Below are 25,424 nucleotides of genomic sequence, written 5' to 3'. Positions count from 1 at the left end.
ATGACTTATTTTCTCGAGGCTTTCTCGAAAGCGCAACGCTTTGAATGAATTTTCTTCTTACCCTTATTTAAGTGAGTTGTTTCATTCTAAACACCTACAACACGATTGGAACTAATTTGGCATAATTGGATGGTGAAGTAATGTAGATGTAATCAACAAATGTAACTTCATCAGCTTTTCTTTTTACATTACACACTTGCTTTGATGAGTAATGTGTAATATTGCAACATTCAGATAAACGGCCTCTAACACTTTTCAGCAATTTGAAAAGAATGAAAATCCAATTATCCAAAATTAGATCAAATCGAATTCTAGACATCTGTAGTTTACTGACGTCGTTCTTTATGAACTCGTAAAAATGCCCTTCGTGATATTTACAATACTTTCATCTCGAGTGTCATCATAAAATATTTTCGCAAAGAACATTTTAAGCTACCTAAAATCGACAAAAGCCTTTTCGTACTGCGTTCATAATTTGATTTTGGCTTTGAAGTTGTTTCGTGCTGTCTTTAGCTGATTTGACAACGAAATATTCACAAGTGTCAATATTGTTGCAATACTTCCCTTTCGAAACTTGTACCTGCATTGTCCACTCTTTTGTCGTTATCACCGCCAGTGCTAAAGCTGGAAGTGAGTTGTGGCACATTTTTAACAGCAATATGCATCGCACCATCGCTCCAGGCAAACATTTCGTTTACAGGCTGTGATTAAGGCTTATCTATAAATAAGCTTTTAAAAGGGTTTGGCATATATGTGATAAGGGTATTTGTTCTAAACCGATAAATGTTGGTCTCAGGTTTGGATAAACAAGACGGTAGATTAAATGCCGACAGAATCCATTACACTTCCCCTTGTCAGCTAGTGCCTGGAGGGGGGAGGGCGCTAGTTATGTCAACGTACGCAGGGTCCCTGCCTGAGCTCTCTCTGTAATTTTCCCCTGTCTTTTGGGCACCGGTTGAGATGCAGTCTTGAAACTACAGTCGAAGTTCGAGTAAGTGTTCTGGCAGCTAATGGGAAGGAAACGCAACAGGAGTAAGAGGTGCGGTAGCCGAAAACGACGATAATAGTACACAGACGAGTCCTGGTAGCAAGAAACCACGTGCTAACATGGCCGCACGAAGTACCGTTGTTGAACAATCGACCATGACACTTCAGCAAGTCTATGAAAAGTTGTCCGAAGAATTGGTTGCAACGAAGACTGAAATAAAAGAACACATTTTAGAATTGCAGAATAGTGTACAGAATATCGACAGCATAGTTGCGGCCCATGACACGAAAATAATGGCTGTGGAAGACGAAATCGTTCATGTCAAAGAAACAGTTGAAAAGTTGAAAGAGAAACCAACAGGCAGGAACAATACGCGAGAAAATATTGCATTGAATTCCATGGCGTCATTACTGATAAACCGCTCGAGACCAACGAAGAAGTAACAGATACAATTATCAAGATATGTAGTTTTATGGAAGTTAACCTTTCGAGAGCCGATATCGATGTTTGCCATTTACTAAAGCGGAAAACTAATGGTGCACCCGTGATATTTGCGAAGTTCCAGTCCTGCGACGTTTCACAGCGTGTCTACAAGAATAGAACCAAACTCCGTCAAAAAACTCTCAGAGACATGAAGTTGTCGAAAGAGACCGGCGTTGTATACATTAATGAGAGTTTGACAAAGTCAAACGCAAGTATATTTCATTCAGCGAGACAACTAGTTAAAGAACGAAAGTGGTGGCAGGCTTGGACACGCGATGGTATTGCGTACGTGAAAAAACCAAAGACAGTCGCCCTGTACGCTTCGACTCCTTGGATATGTAGGAACTGTTGTTGACAAGCTTCAAATTGAACAGGTTTTATACAAAGACAAATCAAAATGATCAGCCGATTAGTCCTAAAGATCACGTTACAGTATGTCTTACGATACAGTGACTCTGGCGGCCCTGATAAGGGCTCTCCCTCTGTGTTTTTTGTTTACTTCTCGTGTCTTTTCATCTTCTGCTCGTACCTTGTTGTGTTTGATGTTGCAGGGTAAGTTTTCATTGTTATTGCAATTTATTTCTTGTTTTTACTACAATTTGTACATGATCCGTGATCATCTTACCATATACTCCCTAAACGTTAGAGGACTCTGTAATCGACAAAAAAGGCGGGAGATATTTTCGTTGGTGGAAACGGCACTTTAATGATGGTATATTGTTTCTACAAGAAACACACTCAACAAAAAATATTGAAGCGGTATGGCAAAATGAGTGGAGAGGTGACATATTTTGGTCACATGGCGATTCAAATGCAAGAGGAGTTGCTATCCTGTTCCCTCCTAATCTAGGTTATACCTTGCATGATAAAAAAACTGATGATAACGGTCGCTATCTCCGCCTTGAAGTCACAATAGATGACCTGCACTACACTATTATAAATGTCTATGCCCCTACTCAAGACAAACCGTCTGAACAGAAAGCTTTCATTAGCAAGATACGAAATTTGCTCAGTGACTGTGGAGACACACCTGTCGTTATTGGAGGGGATTTTAACACCTGTATGTTTCCTACGATTGACAAATCAGGTGGTACTTCAGATAAGCAATCAAGTTATGCTAAAGAGATTGTTGAAATGATTGAGGCGTATGATATGTGTGACATCTGGCGTGTATTGAACCCAGATTTAAAACGTTTCACCTGGCGACAACATAACCCAGTCATACAAAGTAGACTGGATTTCTGGCTCGTATCTACGCATCTTATGTACCTAGTAAGTGATTGTCTTATAAAATCCGCAATTAAAACAGACCACAGTTTAATTGTTTAAAATTAAAACATAGTCACCCTCAAACAAGAGGGAAAGGTTATTGGAAATTCAACGCAGCTCTATTAAACGAGGAAGATTATATCACGGCACTTCGTCACACAATAAACAATAGCAAGACGCTCTACAGTAACTTAGATGATAAGAATTTACTTTGGGACTTGATAAAATGCGATATCCGTCAGTGTTCAATCTCTTATGCAATTACTCGTTCAAACGTCTGAAAAAAGAAGAAAGCCAGTTAAATCAGAAATTAACTGATTTAGAGCATCTCCTTTCTGAAAATTTTGATGAGAACACAAGTCAAATGTATGACACAACACGTAGAGAGTTAGAAATGATAAATAGTAATTATACAAAAGGCGCCATGATTCGTTCACGTGCTCGCTGGGTAGAAGAGGGCGAACGCTGCACTAAATACTTTCTTTCACTCGAAAAGCGAAACGCTTCTTTAAAAAATATCAGAACGTTAATAAGGATAATGGAGATATCCTAACTAATCCAAAGGACATTCTGGAGGAAGAGTTCAACTTTTATCATAACCTTTACTCTGAGCAAGAAATTCATACAAGTGACTACGAAAACACTACTGAAGCCGAAAGTAACTTTCTCAATCAACAAAATATTCCGAGATTAAATGAGGTTAACAAATCTCTTTGCGAAAAAGAAATATCTCTAGAAGAATGTTCAGAGGCCCTGAGAAACTTACCGACTGGGAAATCACCAGGCACCGACGGTCTCACAACAGAATTTTATAATATTTTTGGGACGATATTAAAAATCTAGTGTATGATAGTTTTCGCTACTCATTTAATAATAAACAACTGTCAATAGAACAAAGAAGAGGTATAATCACGTTGATCCCAAAAAGGATAAAGATATTCGCGTATTAAAAAATTGGCGCCCCATTACGCTATTAAATACCGACTACAAAATTCTTGCCAAACTCCTTGCAAACCGGCTACAACGTGTCGTCTCTGAAATCATTGATACTGACCAATGTGGTTATATTAAAGGTAGATACATTGGACAGAATATACGTTTAATTTGTGACGTGCTTCATTCATGCAAGACTAAAAATATCAACGGTATTCTCCTATTTGTCGACTTCGAGAAAGCGTTTGACTCTATTAGATGGCCCTTTTTATACCGCTCTTTAGAAGTTTTCAATTTTGGCAAAACCTTTTGTTCTTGGATCAACTTTTATATAGTAACATTAGTAGTTGTGTCACAAATAACGGTCACACTACAGCTTTCTTTTCTATACGTAGAGGCATTAGACAAGGGTGCCCTGTTAGTGCACTCTTATTTGTTATAGCTGTTGAAACCTTAGCAATTAAAATCCGTAGTACTAAAAACATAAAAGGTTTACTTATCAATAGTTCAGAAGTCAAAATATCGCAACTTGCAGATGACACGACTTTGTTTTTGAAAGATTGTATAAGCATTCAACATGCGCTTAATATATTGACTGCCTTCTATTGGGGAGCTGGCCTCAAATTGAACCCAGGTAAAACAGAGGCACTGTGGCTTGGTAAGCCACCTAAATACCTACTTAAGAAACCGTTTAGGTTGAAATGGGCAAATGGTCCAGTCCATGCTTTGGGCGTGTGGTTTCACCAGAACGATCGCCTTATGGAAAAGTTAAATTTTGAACCCAGAGTGGCAAATTTAAAAACGATTTTGAACATTTGGTCTCAGAGAAACTTGTCTCTTATGGCAAAGTAACTATCATCAAAACACTTGCCATACCACAACTAACCTACATTGCCTCAGTTCTACCTGTTCCTGACCATATAATCAGAGAGGTAACCTCTATTATTTTTAATTTTCTGTGGTCAGGGAAAAAAGACAAAATTAAAAGAGAAATAGTTACAAGCCCGAAAGAGTCGGGTGGTTTAAATATGATTGATTTTGAATGTCATGTAAAAGCTTTGAAAGTTGCTTGGATAAAACGTTTCTTGGAGTATCCGAGCGGAAGGTGGAAATGTTATTTAGTTTTTGCAAAGCTTTTTTCCGTATATTTCTTTTGAAGACTTTGTACATTCAAACCTTGATAAGACTTTCATTGAGAAAGATTTGCCTTTATTTTATAAACAGATGTTATTATATCATAGTCAGATCCACTCATCAACGCCAAATACCAAAAAAGAAATCCTTAATGAACCATTGTGGTTCAATAAATATATCGTCACTGCAGACAAAAAGCCTTTGTTTTTCAGAGCTTGGTATGATGCAGGTATTAAGAAAGTTTCAGATGTTGTTGGCAATACTGGTAGCTTTATTGATAGCAAACTTTTCAACAGAAACATAATTTGAACCCAACAAATTTCATTCATTACTTTTCGTTAAAATCTGCTATTCCAAAAACCTGGAAAACCATTTTATCTCTGGATAGAGACACAAATGAAAGCAATGTCAGAGACGCTTCAACAATGAAAACTGGTCAGCTATACAGTCGTTTTATGTCTAAGCGTCCAGTGTTTAAGAATTCTAGTAAACAGAGATGGAATGAATTTTTTTCGGATATTCAAGAAGAAGACTGGGCAAAAATCTATACACTTGTTTTCCGTTCAGTGAAAGAAACTAAAATACAAGCTTTACAATACAAAATATTACATAGAGTTTTCCCTTGCAATGCACTACTTTTTAAGTGGAAGCTTACCAATTCAGAAAACTGTAATTACTGCCAGGAAAAGGACACCGTAGTTCACTACTTCGGTGAATGTAATTCTACAAAGAATTTTGGACTTCGTTTACAAAATGGATTTCTCAAGTAATGAATAATTAGTATTAGTATTTCCACCAAACATGTATTGCTGGGTATAACCTCCGCAAACAAAATGAGTCACATTTTAAATTATTGTATTTTTCATGGAAAATGGTTTATTTATACACAGAAGAGAAAAATGAAGATCTTTTCCTGTTTATTTTCCTTGCAGAACTTAAGAGAAAATTGTGTATCGAGAAATTCATATATAAGACAAAAAGACAGGAAAGAAAATTTAATGATCTTTGGGGAGAATTCTTTAATGCACTGTGATATGTAGATTGAATTTTTCCTTTTTTTTTCTGAATTATTACACTTGTACACCCTGCTCCATCTCTTTTTTATGTTAAAATGAATAATAAAAAAAAAAAAAAAAAAAAAAAAAAAAAAATAGTGCCTGGGAGTATTATTTATGTTCCCACTTAACAAACAAATAGCTTCCACGTTTTTGTTCCTTGCTGTATGATGGAACGCGGACTCTTTGTGCGACATGATGACTATAATACGCCGTATTGTCGAGAATAATTTCACTGCTACCCATAACAGTATTGCCTAAAATCCAAACACTTTCTCCGCTTTCTACACAGATGACTGTTGAAAATTGCGAAAATATACAGAAAGGGGTAAGGAACGCTTGGTATGAGGTTATATAAAGTGAGTCTACACCCAGATGACAATCTAGTGGATCTATACATGATCGATGAAATTTCATTGCTGGTCGAGGTCACTAAGCTCGAGATTCTCAGCCTGTGCTGGGATGTCTTGTCTTTCCTTTCGTCGTTTCTGCTGCTTGAGTTGCCGTCCTTTCTCTTTCCTTAACTTCTTGAGGTTCTTTCGTTTCCTGCTCTTTTCCCTCCCAGCTCTTCCACGTTTCTTCAGTTTCTTAGTCCGACGATCTAGTGGAAAATAGCCGAGAGGCGGACAATAGTCAGCAATATCTCTATAGGTATCATAATGAACAGCAAATGCATTTAAAAATAAAACATTACATTTACCATTGAATATTGTTAAAATATAAACTATATTTTAACAATCGTTATAAAGGAAAAATGAAATGTTAATATCGTCCTCTGTTTGCATCATTCATTCACCAAAAATTTCCAGCCTCGTCTAATGAGTACTTAAATACTATGTACATTACTTTAGTTGAATTTAAATCTTACCCTGCCTCGGATCCATGTACACAAGTAACGATGAGGTCAGAATGTTAGATTTGCCCTCTAGAACCGAACACGACACGTTGTACCAATTAGGGGCATGGCGTGGTGGCTTTAAAGTCAACTCACTGAAGACGTTCATCTTCCCGTCCGTAGTTTGTTCATCGAAGTAAATAATCTTGTGACGAGTATGTTGACTGTTGTCAAACTTCCAGTGTAAGACGTCAGCTGCTGGCCGTGTGCTGTTTTCTGCCTTGCAAACAAGTGTCGAATCGCCTTTTTTTCTCTTTACCAGGCCACTTTCAGTCTCCAATTTCGGATAAACGCTGACTGATCGAATAGTCGCTAAAACAATGCACAGAAAAACAGAGATCACTTTAACGTCTCTACTTACATAGCACTTTACCACGTTTATGTTCACCTTGTCAAATAGTAATGTTTGAATTGCTATTCTACAAGGCTAAACACACTCTACTCAAACCTTTATGTTGACCCTCTATATTTTTGAAAATCTTTAATTATTGTTAACTTTCGAAGTTTTTTCATATTTGTTTGTCAATTGAAAGTTCTTATTCTACCTCCCAAAGAATGTTGAAACGCCCAATATTCAGCTTGTAAACAACTGTTTATATATGTAAAATGCACAGGTATGGTTGATATTTGAATTCAGGTCACGGCCCTAATTCACTTGTCAACCCGAAATAACAAAGTAAGTTTACATTCGTACATGCTGAGTCCACAAGCTGAATAATGTGTATATCTACATGTCTTGGGGAGTAGAACACACAATTATGGTGGGCATATAAAACAAAAATATTAGAAAAATCATCGAAAGTTTAGGCTACTGGCCCTTTAAAACCTTGACTACAGAATACTCACATTTAACCGTGACATTGACTTTGTCCACTTCAGTATGATAACCAATGCCGTCGACCGGTTCATTCAACCGAAAGACCACTATGCACTTATATGATCCCGTGTCTTCCAAAGTGACGTTGCGTATTATTAATGAACCGTCTTCTTTTGCGCTATATCTGGGATCAACAACCCCATTAACGCTGAAATCGATTATCGTCAACAGGGTTAGACTAAATCTGCCGGGCGATTCCTTCCTCCAATCGATGGTGATCCGAGATATTCCACCAAGTGGCGCTATCATATGTGCAAGGTAAGGAATAACGGCGCCAATATCTGAGGATATTTCAGTGGACCTCACAATAGATGTACCTGAAATTAATGTGAGAGAAGAATAATGTTAGAAACATTACGGAGGATATGTCAAAATGTAGATTCATTACATTTGACATTGTCAACTTCTACCTATTAATCTCTGGAAAATCTCTTACGAATCGTTTGATTTTTTGCACATTAAAATAAAGAATATGGCCAGCACACTCAAATCGCATAATAAGAAGGTAATCGCCAGGGACAAGCGTAAAGATTGGCCAATTGCAAGTCTACATGCCCGTGGAAGGGTAACTGTCAGGTCAAAGGCATGGGTTACAAGGCCAAGGTATCAGCAGGGGACGACGAAGAGAAGTTTTACACCGGCCTCACTGACAACACCGTTAAGACGCGCTTTGCTAATCACATGCAATCGTTATGTAACAAGAAATACAAAAATATAACACAGTTGTCAAAGTGTAGCATGAAACTTGAAAAGTAAAGACCAAGTCTTTAACAATTTTTGACAAAGCACTGAGCTACTCTAACACGGGCAAGCGATGTAATCTTTGTATAAAAAAAACTACACGTTATCAATGCTGACAAACCTACGTTGTTAAAAAAAACGCTCTGACTTGGCTTCAAAATGCCGCCACCAAAAATGTATTACAGTATCAAATTTTGACCCCACCTACAGATAAAATGGTATTTCTCAATCATATAAATTAGAGTCGACTTAAGAAGCACTTCACCTCTTGTCTGAGGAATGCATGATGCATGGAAACGTAAGTAACATATTACTTTGTACTTGAAGTGTCATTATTAATAACGCTCTGCTTTAGCAACGAGCACAGTCATTTTCCAAGCGAACATCTGTATACTTCGATATATATATATATATATATATATATATATATATATATATATATATATATATATATATATATATATATATATATATATATATATATATATATATATATATATATATATATATATATATATATATATATATATATATATATATATATATATATATATATATACGCGACCTTGAAACAACATTGAACAAAGAGACCTTTTGAATTTATCTTACGACAAAATGTGACAAACTGGTACCAGGCTTAACTATTGCATTGCTAGATTTTGCTACATTTCCTCGTCTCCTTTCTTTTATGTTTCACCCTAGTAAACGTCACTGTAATGTAAATATTACGAATTGTCACGGTTCACAATATAATTATTATTACTTTCAGAGCAATTTTGGTCAAATTAACGAACCGGCGTCTGATTTTACGGAGATGATTAACGTTTTTATTTCGTAAAAACTGTCACTTACGATGATAGGTTTGGTACATAAAGTATTATCAAGCGATATCAGATATGGAGCGCTAGACTGCAGATAAAATTTAGAAAAGTTCTATTGTCTACACAAGAATGGTTGTGTGCCAGACCACATCCAGAATTGCTTGGTACTTGATTGAAAATATTTGTAATACCACTACGGAGCTCGGTTAAATATCATACAATAAACATGATTGGAACTAATTTGAGATAATTGGATGGTGAAGTAACGCCGATTTATGTAATCTCATCTGCTTTTCTTTTTACATTACAGACTTGTTTTAATGAGTAATTTGTATTATTGCAACATTCAAACTCTGTGGCACCTGACACTTTCGAGAAATTTAAAAATGTGAAAATCTAATTATCCCAAATTAGTTCCAATCGTGTTAATAATACTTTTGTAATATGATGAAAATGTCTGGCACCCTTTTCCTGTCATTACATTAAATTATTGTAATTTTTCCCCAGCCAAAAAAAAACTGACAAAGATATAGAAAAGTCTTTTGTCATCAGAACCAAACCATATCGACAGCAGAGAACGCCTTTGATCGAGAATGTACAAAATGTGCCCCTGAAACTCACAGTGGTTGAATGGTCATTGATACGTCAAATTATCGGTATCGATGATTATGGGTAAATATGTTACAAAGTTGAAATGACTCTAGATTCAGTGCGTGTCGACCACATTATCTACTCTTGTCGAGGATTCGCCAAAATTTAGACGATCTAGAGGAACATGATAATACCGGGCAAGCAAAGAATTCATTAATTCAAGAGGTTCCGTTCAATATTTTTAAGTTTTGTGATTAATTTTTTGTAAAATAAGCTGTCGATAAATAAGCACAGTGAAATTTAAAATATCCGCTCTGAGCTTGAGAAACTCATAAATGCGTTCATTACATCTCGTTCGGATTATTACAACAGCTTACTGTTTCGGCCTCCTCGCATTTGAAATTGATAAAACTTCAAATAATTCAAAAGTCGATAGGCAGACTTGTCAAGAGAAAATCAGGCTGTTCTCCTTGACGTTTATGAGATGGTAGTTCAGCAGCGAATACTGCTTGTTTTAGTTCAAACATTAGTCGTGTGCCATCGCATCTTGATGAACTGTTTGTTAAAACATTACATGTCAGGTTTGTGCTGGTCTGTAAGAGGATAAATTTGGTGTCATAGCATTTTGTTTTTCATTTAAATTGTATTCTAGTCAGTAAATTTCCCAGAAAGACAATCTGACGCCTGACAAAAGTCTTAAGGTTACATCAATCTATCGGTCGCACTGCTGATAGAGACTTCTCAGTCTTAGCACTTCGTTTGTTGCATTCATTACAGTCACAACTATGGATAATTATGACAATTGATAACTTTGAAGTTAAAACCTACCATTTTTAGAGGAACATGATTGGAACTAATTTGGGATGATTGGATTTTCATATTTTGCAAATTTCTCAAAAATTGCTAGGTGTCATATAGCTGAATGTTGCAATATCGCAAATTACTCATAACAAGAGCGTGTAATATAAAAGAAAACCAGATGAGATAACATTTGAAGATAAAATTGACATTACTTCACCATCAAATTATTCCAAATTAGTTCCAATCGTGATAAAGTCATTTCAAATATAGATACAAGAATGTCGATCTATTTAACCACACAATGATTTTTACATATGAAATATTTTTAATGTAAAGTACATTTATACCTTTGATGACGTAATTTTGTTTACCAGAAATGAAGCTGAGATATAAATTAGATCCAGCCCCTCGTGAATAACGCTTCTCGATTACCCAGAAAAGTGAATAGATCCATTAGAACGATGTGAAATGTAAGAAGCGTAAAATGTGATCTGAGTGGAGCAAACATAAGAGCAATTACAGTTGGCCAAAAGCTAATCTCATATAATCTAGTAAAAACTAAATCCGACAAATTGGAAGACGTTTTAACATTAATTACACAATTGGATGAGAGGGAGGCATCTCGCCTTGGACCTAATCCAAACCCTTGTTTTGACAAATTCAAATTCATTAATTTTCCTAAACGATTTCTCTTTTCTACTGCGTCACAACACCGTTCTTTCGACTTGTGCAAAACACTGGCACAACCGTTCGGCTTTCAACAGGACTTGTTGGACCCTTAGTGAATAAGAGTAACTACTTACATGGTCATGGTTTATGCAGCCTCAGCTAGGTGATCAAATTCATTTATGTAACAGTGATGTGAAGCGGAGCTGTTCAGTATTAGTAGCGGCCGTTGACTTTTGCTTTAAAATTAGTGTGCATTAATGATTTGGCAATCCTTTAACAAGAGAGTGATGCTAAAGTTGGCGATATGCTGATTCTGATTACTGCTGGTTAGGCATGCTCTATAAACTTTTTGAATTCTTTGTTTTAGACCTTAATATCCTATCAGAGTCGATTTTCGAATTTCGAATTATGAGTGTTAATAGTACATACTCGTTTGCTTAATAAAATCACGAAATAGAGCCATGTCTATTAAATTGTACTCCCAAGGCAATAAAGCTGAAATACGGAAAATAACGCATGTTTTTTGTAGTCCCGTCGACAATATTTCTCGCCACTGAGAACAAAGGATGTCAGTGCATGCGTTATTGCCTTGCTAACCCTTATTTGCTCATATAAGGGTACGTGAATGCGTACAAAGTGCGCTTTGACAGTGGCAATGTGACCACCTGCAGGACTGCGTCATAAGACACACCTAATTCGTTGATATAACTTCTTTGATCACATTTGTTATATGCCCTATCTTGCGTATTCGAAACCATGACACAAAAGGTAAAAAATAGGATATACATGTCTTACCGAGTATGAGAACTGCAAGGAAACAGACATAGCGCTTTAACGACATGACTTCAGCACAGTGCAGTTCAAGGGAGAAGTATGTAAGAATTTGCAGTTATCTGACTTTTTATACAAGGCTTTTGCGGAACTGAAAGTCAGAATTATCGTACCGGAAAAACATTTCTGTATTATTAGGCATACTCTCAAACACTTTGATGAAAGATGCAGTCACTATCTTACAATGTGCGCGTGCATAATGTATACGTGGTAAGTGTTTGCCAATCCATGGCTACTGTGCTACAAGTCCTTGTGCATAAACCTTTACAAACGGATGTTGTTTACATGGTAGTGATAACGACGATGTTTGAACGGTTTCTGAAAGCTTCTGATCGACAGCGCCTAGCATTCAGGACTTTCCAAAAATCACGGATATCATCAAACATTCTGACGTCACCTTAAACAATCTTGCAAACTTGCAAAGATGGCGAGTTAACTTCTATGCCGCGTTACACCAACATACGCACTTACTTGTTGGTTACAAGTAAACTCTACATCCTACGCAGCCAATAAGTGCGTATACGCGTGAAGTGTACTTTATATACATTATACCACAGTCCCTCTATCAACTGTGATTATACTTATCTGTTGGCCGCGTATAGGCGTACAGTGGACTTGCAGCCAACAAGTAACTGTGGGCAATGTGTTGATTTGTAAACCCACTCTCCTGTCAAGGGGTGAGATGTGGCTGATCACCTTTACCCTTTGACCCACAGACCTGCAGCCACTTGTGCAAGCAATGCTTCGGCAACACAGCTCACAACGCAGTGACCCGAGTCAAGAGATCAATTATAGTAATCCTTTCTCTTTTTACAGCCGATATAGTAGTCTGTGGGTACGTAATAATTAGTTAATCTACAAGCAGGAAACATTTTAAAAATTGCCTTCTTACACTACTCAAAAAGACACGCTATATCAGAGACTCTTGTTCTAAATAGGTCACACAGAGGAAGGACGCTGTTGATATTACTTTAGAGAAGTGAATACTTATAAATTACCCGAAACAAAGGAAAAACTTGCCAAGGATTTTCCCAAGTAAATTGAAAATCTTCAAGACACGCTATATCAAGAGACTCTTCAATAAGGTCACACAGAGGAAGGACGCTGTGATATGATTTTAGAGAAGTCAATGCTTAAAATTGTCCGAAACAAAGGAAAGATTGCGAAGGATTTTCCCAAGTAAATTGAAAATCTTCGAGTTTTCATTCCTCTTATAGAAGAATGGACTTTCCTACATTGCATATCATTAATGTTTGACAACCTCAATGTAGCATTTGCAGCATTGAGCAGCTAAAATCAATTTTGTGTTCTTAAAACATCATTTTATGCTAGAGACAGCATGATACTCTATTGAATTTGACTTCCAAGAAGGCCGTATAATGACCATTTACGGAGGGCAAACTGACATAGATATCCAGATTTCACCGAAGTTTCTGTCAATATTACTCATAATCTACTACATTTCTTGCTCGTTGATAATAACAGAATGCAGTATTATTAAATTTTTGGCAATGTACGTTCCCAGCCTTGAAGATCCGCTCGGATAAGTCTTGTTGTCTTTATTGATACATACTGTTGGGAATTATGATGATAAATCCTTTTATCTTGAAATATTTTTTATAAATTCTTGTTCACCAGCCATAATTGTATTTCCAGTTTCCTTCACTAAGGTGACCTTTGCTTTTGTCAATAGTGTTTCTTTGGCGTTTTTTTGTGTTCCCGAGAGGGAGTATTTGCATCATAAAAAGAGCCGATGTCTCATTTACTGCAACTGTTGAGAATTTTTTCACTTATGTTGTTTTTATGTTATTTAAGAGATCTTGTTCTACTCTCCAAAACATGCTAAAACATGTGCAATTTAGCTTTAGAATTCAAAATGGATGCCTTCCTTGTGTAAGCTCCGTGGGGGGAAATATAATTCATGATCTTTGAAAGTCTAAGACAGCGATTTTTTTCAGATCAGAAAAGTCTGTAAAAAAATGAGAGTTCGAATATCTATCCGCTAGGTCCATTCTACCTTAAAACAAAAAATAATGGAACATTCACCAAAAGTTAGCGCTATAGGTCATTTAATGAAGGTACTATTTTCTTTCACATAAAATGTGGTATCTGTATCTACTTTGCATTGAATAAACAATTAGAGTCCCTTGATGTTCTCTGAAATGTCCAACTTGAAGGTTCTCGGTAACTCCCCCTTTTCTCCCCTGCTCCGTGCAAGATCTCGTTTCCGGCAGCCCCAGTTTGTTTGCATGCTGTGTTGACGGGAAATTTATCATCGTTTCCAGCTGACCCTAGCAGCTGACCCTAGCAGCTGACCTTGCAATGGCTATTTTGCTGAGTGTTTCATGTGTTCACAAGTCAAATGACAGGTACTGAATCAGTGCATGGACTGTGACCGGTATATTCGGTTACCTGTGTTGAAATTATTCCACATGGCTGGTTTTCTTCTAAAAATGTAGCATACACTAAGGATCACTGTTTGTACATGTCACATTGATATACTGTGCATTCTTTTTGCATTGTTGTGTTATGTACTGGTGCATCGAACCAAAGGCAAATGAGGCCATAATGATTGGTAAGAGTAGTCACCAGACGCCAGTGTCTGGAGAATAATCGTTTAACAAGCTTTTTAATCCATCGAAAATCTTAAGATGACAAACATATATTGCAGTCAAAATATATTAGCATGTCATTGCCCAAGCTATTTTATATGAAATGTTACCAATACAACATCAATGCTAACCTTGTTACCAGCCACATTTCGAAAACTACAACACCTAAAGCAACCGTACAACCTATCAATTCACAGGTGTACTCACCTAAGCCATCAGCCGCCTCGTCGATCATCGTGGATTTTTTCTAAAGGACTCCAGTATCCCAGGGCCCATAATACACTTATCAGTTACTCAGGAGAAATGCATTAAAAATGTCAAAATACATTTCTTGGCAGTCGAAAGCCTTTTTAGAATTTGCATGTCATGAACAAGTCGCCTTCGATCGAATAACGAGTAGTGAGGCAAATCACGAGACACTGCAAAGTTAAATCGTTATGAGGATATCACATGTTCGTCATCACTACTGGCTCAATTTTGGATAGCCTATTGATACTTTCATTTCATTTTAGCTGATGTGTTCCCACACGTGAGCCAATGTCGCAGTGATGTCTGTCTCTCTTCTCTCTGCCTGCCTGCCTGCCTGCCTGTCTGTCTTTCTGTCTGTCTGTCTGTCTGTCTGTCTGTCTGTCTGTGGACACGATATCTAAAGAACGGCTTATTTGATCAGAATCAAATCGGTTAAATAGAGTTTGTTCGAGAATGGCAAAACTGATTAGTTTTTAGTGGATGTGGCTTGCACATTTCGTGCTCATTTGCATAATTATGATTTTAGAAAAAACAGACATACAATGAGAACGGTTGCACAGAATTTGATGAGATTTCCTACAAATGTTGATCGCACAGGGACTTATCCGCCATGAAAGACACAAAGGGGTAACATGAAAGTAAATTGCTGATTTGAATATTTGATGAACTTTCCTATTTAGGGATACATCTCTGAATAGATGTTACCAAAATTGGCAAAACTTGGTGTATGTATTGTAGATACTATGATTTTACATTACTGAAGATCATTAAGCATTTTACTGCCGCCAACTCCTAACTCGCATATTTAATATATTTTCCGAATTAGGAATGTATATCTTGATTGCCTTGATCAAAGTTGACGAAACTTGCTCTGTACATCGAAGAAGCTATAATGACCAATAGTCGGTTTAAAATTTTTTAGAACATCTAATAACTAATTTGCAGATTTAACGAACTTTCCAAATAGCCGAGATGTTATTGAAGTCGTTTAGCATTTTTTTTTAGCCAATAACTAATTTGAGTATTCAACGAACGTTCTTAATTAGGGTTGTATATCAGGATTAACTAGACCAAAAGTTGATAAAACTTGCTATTTATATGTAATTACTTTGATATAATATTACAAAAAGTTACCGTTGATTTTCTAACGCATGTTACTATTAATTTGCATATTTAACGATTTTTTCTTTTTAGGGATATATCTTGATTGACGTCATCAAAGTCGATTAACCTGCTATGTACATTATAGTAATATGATAGAATGTTAATGACAGTGGTTGGCATTTGTACATCACAAGTTACTAATTTGCATATTATATTTAAGTGACTTTCCCAATTAGGGACTGGACGGAATCTTAAAAAGCTTATGAAACTCGCAATGTGTATTTATGACAATTATGTTTTATAAGTGAAAGATATTTTGCATTTTCATGTCAGCTAATTTAGAATTTGCATATCTAATGAGCTTTCACCGTTTGGCATATATCGCTTGGAGGACATGACCAAAGTCTTTTAAACTTGCTATATAAAGTGGTGATACAATGACAGCTGTCAGAGAAATTTTAACTTCAGCTAATTACATAGTTATATATTACTTAATGGCCTTTAAAATTAATCTGTGTTGCATATTATTCACGATGTTGATAAAGTTGCAAACATGATGCAAGAGTTTGAATTCAAAGACAACTGCAATACATATACTGAAACACGTGAGCATTTTCAGTTCATATCTGGTATTTTATTTATTCAGAACCAATAATCTAAAAGCCCGTTTACGGGGCTTACAACATTCGCAAAGATGAAAATTTGATACAAACACATAAACACACACATACATACACATGCACAAACATCCATTATGTGTACGAAATATCTTTGACGGTCTGACAGAAGACTGACCTATTGACGAAGATGTCAGCAAAATGGTATTTACTTACAAGATCATTATAAAAAGACATTGATCTCGGAAGAAGGGTAAACTTTCTAACATTTAGGCGAGATGTCGCAGGTTTAAAAGTCTCAGAGTGACGAAGTGTCCTCATTGGAAAGTTGTAATTTATATGTTCTACATGTCTACATGAATCAACCTTGAAATATGCACACTTGTGAAAAATATTAGGATCAGCGACCTTGCCACAGGTGTAAAGCTGGGAGAGGTACGGTGGAATATTTACATAGCTGATCATACTGCTCTAATGCATAGGGAATATTTTGTTTGAGACAGAGAATTTTGATAAATTTCATCTGAACGACTTAAAGTTTTTCGACGAAATACTTTTCCGTTCGGAGATTAGACAGGAGAGGCGTATTCAAGATTTCAACTAACTAAGGAAATGTACAAAGTCCGCAGAGACTGTATATTGGTGAAAGCTTTACAGGTTTTCCTTAGAAAGCTTAGCATTTTTTGCCAACGATAAAATTGATGTTGGTTTTGAAGTTTAAATCGGATGTCAGGCTTAAAATCAGAGACTTTTTTTCTTTTGTAAGTGAGCGACATCATACAGCATTTATGATATTTCAAATCAGTTTTCATCTGATACACCAATTTGAAATCTGGTTTAAATCATGCAGAAGGAATTCACAGTCATCGGCCGAGTCTGCGTATATAAGATTACATCTTAAGTTTCATGTAATATCCTTAAGCTTAAATGCTAACCTCCCCCATTAGAATTGTATGTAAACGTTCCAGTGTGAGGATAAGCTTTATCTGAAAGCTGAGATCATGTTTATTTTGCTTTAAATGAAAGCAAATGTACTAACATGATATTATCAGTTCTTATCATTCTGTACGTCTTGGTATAGGGATACAAACAATCGCCATACATTATCTATTTAATGGCTTGTTCAAAGGAAAGAAAACAACGTTTACGAGGAGGTGGATATTGCAAGTCTGAAAATATTTTGATTTCAAACGTTACAAATCAATGACATGTGCATGCGTCTGATATGAACTTATGTCAAAAATAGGCAAACCTTTTGTGACTGATCATCTGAGATCACAAAGGTTATCCGTGAAAGTATGTTCCGCTTTTCGTTTCCTTCCACCTATTATTATTTTAATGAGATGTGTTGTTTGTCGTCTGCAGTTGTATATGGTTGGACTATACAAAGATGCAATTGTTATGTTATCTAGAGGGACAGAAAAGACGAGAGAAAATTTCGTTGTCAAAGAAATGCTGTTAAATATATTGTTTTAGGTGATATTGTAGATCGCTGCTGGTGCACCTAATAATTTATTTAACACCACAGTAACTCATTAAGAGTAGCAAATACAGTATAGAGGTTAAATACAAGAGTCAAATTATTCGCCGTATTAACTTGATTTACAGTCTTCTTTACATCCTATCAGTATAGAAAAAATAGTTAAGAACCACGGCATCGGAGGAAAACCTGCCAGCATATGGGATGCGAGTTGTTAATTTCGCTCACCTATTCACACACATGAGCTAACGTTGCAGTGATGACTGTCTGTCTGTCTGCGTGTCTGTCCATTGGCATGATATTTAAATAACGGCTTATTGGATCAGACTCAAATCTGGTACATAGATATTGTTTGAGTATGGCAAGAACTGATCAGTTTTGGTTAGTGTGGCTTGCATATTTCATGCTCATATGCATAATTAAGGGATTTCAGAAAATAAGGACTTACATTGAGAAAGGTTGCAAAGAATTGGATTAGATAATATATAATTGTTGATCACACGGGGTTTTATCCGCCATGAAAGACATAAGGGGGCGACATAAAAGTTAATTGCTAATTTGCATTATGAACGAACTTTTCCAATCAGGGATATATATCTTAATTGACTTGTTCCGCATTGACGAAACTTTGTGTGTGCATGAAAGATACTATCATAAAACATTATTGAAAGTCATTAAGCATGTTTACTCTAGAAAATTCCTAAAAAATTTCATTTCAGCTATTTACATATTTGTGCCTTAATGACCTCTGGAATTAATCTGTGTTAATATCGTTAATGATGTTGATCATAATACATTCAGTGAAGTTGCGAACCTGTGGCAAAAGTTTTAAGTTACAGACATCTGCAAATAACAATATTGAAACACGTGGGCATTGTCATTAAATATGTCAGATTCAATGGCGAGTGAGCGAAATCGAAAACAACCTGTTACCAACACAATGCCGCTTCGCCTTAGCCTGCTTGCATTGTTTACACAGAGAGTCAAGGGCACATCGGTGCATGTAGGGCTAAAATTACAAGATGCAAACAGCGAACGGTGAGTAACTCTGTGCTGAGACATGTTTCATTTCAGCGAATTTGTTGCAAACGTGATCCATGAAATGATTGCATATCATGGTGCATTATTTACCATGCTGGCAGAAGATTTATTACTTCATTTGGATATATATGATGCAAAAAACATCTTGACATTTAAATTCCTGTGAGAAGTAATTATGTGTCAACGATAATATTTTACATTTTGTCAGGTTTCGATTGTTTGTTTAATCGTTATGTTTTTCCCAGATTTCAACAGCCTCTGTGATTTCACCTACTGACCTTTCTTACTGAGAAAAACATTCTGTATAGTCTAGCTATTTCTCTAATATAAACAACTTGATGACATTCCTTTCCACGGGAAATCACACTGGCACAACTTTTGTATTCTTTTTTACATATAAAGTGCAACGCAGAAATGTACCCTCTACGTACACGGTAGCTTTACTGATATTGTTGTCAAATGTTCAGTTCACGAAAGCTAATGAACGTGGACCATAAGGCGATTGTTTTGTTCTTTCATATTTTAATAGTATGGATGGACCGAGGGATGGATAGACTGATGGATCGAGGGATGGATGGAAGGAGGGACGGAGGGACGGATGGAGGGATAGCTGGCTGGCTTGCTGGATGGATAGGCGTGTGGACTGACGGATGAACGGATGAATGGAACGCTAACATACCGTGTGTATGTTCAGACGGTCACCCCTGGCTGTTTGAAACATTCTTCATTGTTGTTAGACGTTGATGCTGACCTAGGAGACCAAGCTTACGCTGACATTACCCTAACAAGCTATAGACTAGGTGTGCAATCTACCAGTTGAGCCATAGCTTTTATTTTCACTATCAGGCCCATAGGTAATACATTATGTAAAAGCGCAAAGATTGCATTCAATGTCAAGTAGGTTCACATTTCACTGATATAAGTATGTAAGAAAAACTTAAGGAAGCCTTCCGGGCGGGCCGGGAAGTAGGGAAGGGTCATTGTTTACAAATCTGCAGCTGTCCTTAGCAAAGTTAGCCTTAGATGAAGGTCATATTTTACGTCTACCAATTTCGTAAATAACACATGTTTAAATACTTTTAAAACCTCTTTACAATGTTCCTTTAAAGTGGATTATATAAGCTGTCTCACAGTGCATACACTTCAGCTTTTAGGTTTAATATATCAATGTGTTCATTACGATGGTACGGATGACACTGACATGTTGTGTGTAAAACTGTCTATCTATCTATCTATCTATCTATCTATCTATCTATCTATCTATCTATCTATCTATCTATCTAGTATCTATCTATCTATCTATCTATCTATCTATCTATCTATCTATCTATCTATCTATCTATCTATCTATCTATCTATTTATCTTTCTAAGTATTTGTATGAGATATGATATACTGTAAAATCATTAATTTTCACGAGGATATAATTTCACTATTTTGATGTTTTAGGTATTTCACTAAGATTTAAGTTCAGTGATTTTGCCAGTAAAACAGGTACTATTGCTGATTTAACATTTTCACTGGGATTTAATTTAGCGGATTTAATGTTCCAGAGAAAATAGTTAAATAAAATTCCAGTGAATGACTAATGCTCTTACATATTATTTAAAATGATATTATATATGATATATCCTTGCTGTCACATATACCCCTCTGTGCTAATAACGGCTTTCTAGATACTTATGGCGTTAGTCATCATGGATTGCTAATTTCAAATATCAATGTACTCGGCTTGACTACAGGGATATGATAATAATTGCATGTGTACTAGAATAGTTATCAAATTTCATCCAAAATTACGATTTTCCCTGATACAACATTGGGTAAATAAGTACATTTATATATGTTTTTGAAAGTATATATGAATATAATTGACTAGATTAGGGTGGATAAGTGTGCATATTTGTACAATCAATATAGTATTGGCATAAAATGTCAGTTCACTATACATGGGTGTCCAAGGGGAAACTAGAAACAATATTTTTCCCATACAAAGCTAATTACATTTGCGCACTTGTGAATGCTATATTATTGATATGAATGTACTTGACTAGATCAAGGTGGTTAGAGGTGCATATGTGAGAAACAAATATGAGACATACCGGATAAAAATGCCACTTCTAGAGGCATGGAATTGCAAGAGGCAAGCAATTTATTCGAATTAGCAGTGCTCCATATGAGTTAATAATAAGGAGAAATATCTTTTAGCAAGAGTAATAAGACCATATATGATTATAATATGAAAAATTAGGGCAAAGTTTGAAGAACAAATCATCGTTGATGACACAGTCCACACTTGTTAATGGGTACTTTGATTACACGTCCTCTTCTTTTATTGGGTGTGTAATTAAAGATACTGCGATACAGATTGGGGTTAATGGCCGAGAATGAGTTCCATGTGCTGAAAATGTAAAACCAATCTCGGCTGCCACCCCAATTACAAAAAGTCATTGAATGAGTCAACTAATAATTAATCGACAGGATGTTGCCAAAATTTTTTTATCCTATTATAATACTAACAGATTATCACCTGTACCAAATTTCATAAAGTTTGATACCCTGCAAAATTCAATATGGATGTGAAAATTAGCAATTAATTTTAACGAAACTGCTAAGAGTATTTGAATTGTATTACGACACTGTGAGATCAACATATATACCAAGTTTCATCAAAATCAAAGAGTATTTCTTGACATATCACTCTAATTAGGAAAGTTCATTAAATATTCAATCATGATATCAAATTATCAAAATTAAAATTAATTTACATGGCACTGATGAATGTCTTAATTTACTCAGTTACAGCAATGTGAGCTGAATATTACAGCTGAATATTACCAAGTTTCGTGAAATTTGATGTACTTTGTCTTGACACATTAGGTTAATTACGAAAATTCATTAAATTAAATTTAGCGGTTAATTGACATGATGTGCATATTTATGACATAGGTCAATGTCCTGTACCAACTTTGAATGATATTGGTTGAAATATGTCTGAATTGTGGCTCTGCCCATGAAAAAATCGTAACAAAATGGCCACCAGGCAGCCATTTTGTATAGGATTGTAAACCCAATCGACATGCTCATGTATAACATATTATTTGATAAATGTCCTTGTACTAACTTTGACTGAAATTGGTTTATATGTGTCAGAGTCACGGCTCCAGACACGGACAAAACGTAACAAAATGGTCACCAGGCAGCCAGATTTGATTGTACAGTTAAACCAATTGACGTGTATATGTAGGACACAGGTAAATGTCCTTGTACCAAACTTGAAAAAAAAATCAGTTGAGACATGTCTGAGTTATTGCTCCGGACATGAAAAAATCGTAACAAAATGGCCGCATAGTGGCTATATTGGATCGTATCGTAAAAAATCAAAGTGCATATGTATGACATTGGTCAATGTCCTTGTACAAACTTTGAATAAAATCGCATTGTGGCCATTTTTGATTGAATAGTGAAACATAATTTGAATATATATGACATAGGTCAATTTCGTTGTACGATTTTTTGAATAAAAGCGGTTGAGACATGTCTTGGTTAATGGCTCCGGATATGAAAAAATTGAAACAGAATGGCCCTCACGCGTCCATTTTGGATCGTATCGTAAAACAAAGCATATGTATGCACTGATCAAAGTCGTTGTACAAACTTTGAATAAAATCGGCGGAGACGTGCCGAAGTTATGGCTCTCGACATGAGAATTTGTAACAATATGGACAATGCAGCCATGTTGGATTTTATCACATAACAAATCGACATGCAAATGTATGATGTAAGGAGTAACTCTTGTGTCCAGTTTAAATGAAATCACTTCAGGCATAAAGTCTGAGAAATTTGCGTAAACGGACGCACGGACGCAAACACAGACTCATGAACATAACCAAACCATTAAGTACCACCGGACGACGTTCATTGGGATTAATAAGCAAGTTATAGATAAGGTTAACATGAAAGTCTTCGGGGCAAAGTAGTTCTGTAAGGTGGTACCCGCATTTCAAGCTTCCAACTTTGGAACGGGGGGATCATGTTTTATAAATTAGAAAGGAGAAGGGACACATTTTAGATAAAGACTTTATGGGGAGGATCATATCGCACATGATGGAACACCCGTTTATCTTTCGGCCACCCCTAAGTAATTAATGAAGCCGCCGTAATCTCGTGAGTGCGATTTTACTCTACTAGTACAGTTATCGCGACAGTTTTATCTCGGCCGAGACGTAGTCTATTTATCACATATACTCTGCCTTTCGCCTTCACTCCACGCATTAGCACATATGCACTTGCCAGAGTTTACACCTCAGGCACGCAAATGTCACAATTGTTATATAAGCCCTCTCCATTGTTAATTCTTTCCTCAGCCCCAATTCGTATATTTTTATCCAACTAGAATTATCAAATAGCACGCAGCTGATATTACTTCAAAAATGTACACGTAACTGCGAAAGCGTCCCATTATGCCGTGGGTATTATCATACTTGAGTTTAACCCCGTATCTTAGGGACCGTTCAGTTTTTACGGCAGGGGGGCCCGGCAAAATCCAGGGGGTCATCGTATTTTTGGAATCCCGCCACGGCTTTTTCATTAGTAGGAAAGGGGGTCACCACATTTTCAAAAACGTAATACCAACAATAAAGTTCACCTTATACATAAATATACCTTACGTATTACCCATTGCCCTCTTAACGGGCAGACGCCTTTGGTGGCCCACTCCAATTGGTTTACTTCATGCAATGGCCATGATCGACCCTCTTTACTGGCGGGCCGCCTGCGGCGGCCCACTACAATAAATTGACTTTATGTAGTACCAAGTGACAATCTTAATGGCCGGACGCCTTCAGCATCCCTGTCCAGTAAAGTTTACTTTATGCAATGGCCATGATCGACCCTCTTTACCGGCGGGCCACATTTGGTGGCCCACTAGAATAAAGCTGACTTGACGTAATGGCCCATGACCCTCTTAACCGTAGGGCTGGCTCTGGCGAACCACTCCAATAAAGTTTACTTTATAAAATGTCCTTGGACATAAGTTGTCCATGGAAATGTAGTTAAAAATTGCCTTACAGTCGTCCTATTAACAGACGTTTCAATGGATGTGGCTGAGAAGTTTGTGCACTGGCATCTCTGCTACACGAATAAAGTGCGCCGCGTACCGGAGTTCAAATCCAAACCGTGCGGGTAAATTTGACATATGGGTTTTGGTTATTTTTCAGCGGGGGGGGGGGGGGGGGGGTTCATCAATTTTCTTCGTCTGACAAAAGGGGGTCATCTTTTTTTCATGAAAAATGCACGGGGGGGGGGGGTCCTGTATTTTTTTTTGAACACCGGTGACAAATTTTGCCGCCTCCCCCAGGCCGTAAAACTGAAACGGTCCCCTTACTGAACATTTTGCATTGGGACACCTTTGAATCATGAAGTCAGGGACACGTTTAGGGTCCTAACACACGCTCATGCTCTTTACTAGTCTGTGAAGACAGCGTAGCATTGTAATGCAGTAATTTTAGTCAAAACATTTCACACAAAAGTGACATTGATGCATTTCAACTTGATGACATGTCTATATATATGTACACACACTCACCGACTTCAAGCTATATTGTCCCCATCATTGCGGTCCTTATCCTTTGACGTTTCCATAAAGAACAATGACTTCTATATCGCTACAATACTAAAATTACGTGTTCCACATCTGCCTTGATGTCTTTACCATGAAAATGCGTTTGCATACAAGCGCGGTCACTCCGGGGTTAAACCGTGATTCAAGGGGCTCATAAATAAGCACGGTACGCTCGTTTGTATAGATAACTATCTTTAGTTTGATAAACTTTGTTCGCTTCCATACAAACAAGCTCTTATCGATCCACAACTTGCTGGAGGTGCCATAACAAGTTATCGTGTTCTGATAGAAACGTGTTATTCACATAAACAAGCAGATATTGACGATGGTGATAAGTGAACACTGATCAATACCCAATGTTATTGTGTTGGCTGTACTTCGCGAAATGCGTTATTATTTTCTTTTTTATTTAATATTTGTCTGTGTCTGTTTTGGGGACTAGGCGTAGTCATTACAATTGTTGTCGTAGAAATCATACCAGGCACACCATAAGAGACACGACCTTAAACGATTTTCAACGCCGAAAACGGGGCGTGAGCAAGTGAGACATGACTACAGGAAATGGAGTATGGTCATTAACGTAGATAAGATTTTGAGATCTGTTGGACTAA

At 36.7% G+C, this 25,424-nt stretch overlaps 1 protein-coding gene across 1 annotated transcript; it reads right to left on the bottom strand.

The window, feature by feature from the left end:
• Positions 1-75: 75 nt before the first annotated feature.
• On the bottom strand, positions 76-14,935 carry LOC139126398 (uncharacterized). Its single transcript, XM_070692462.1, has 5 exons — positions 14,908-14,935; positions 7,604-7,951; positions 6,731-7,069; positions 5,965-6,463; positions 76-865 (listed from the first exon to the last, which is right to left on the bottom strand). The coding sequence occupies exons 1-4, from the start codon at positions 14,933-14,935 to the stop codon at positions 6,276-6,278; spliced, it is 903 nt and encodes a 300-aa protein (XP_070548563.1). The 3' UTR covers positions 76-865; positions 5,965-6,275.
• Between the last annotated feature and the right edge of the window lie 10,489 nt (positions 14,936-25,424).

Source organism: Ptychodera flava, assembly GCF_041260155.1.
Source record: "Ptychodera flava strain L36383 chromosome 3 unlocalized genomic scaffold, AS_Pfla_20210202 Scaffold_27__1_contigs__length_13241970_pilon, whole genome shotgun sequence".
NCBI classification, from domain to species: Eukaryota; Metazoa; Hemichordata; class Enteropneusta; family Ptychoderidae; genus Ptychodera; species Ptychodera flava.
Note: the sequence above shows the minus strand (reverse complement) of the source record. Positions and strands in the feature narration are given on the sequence as shown.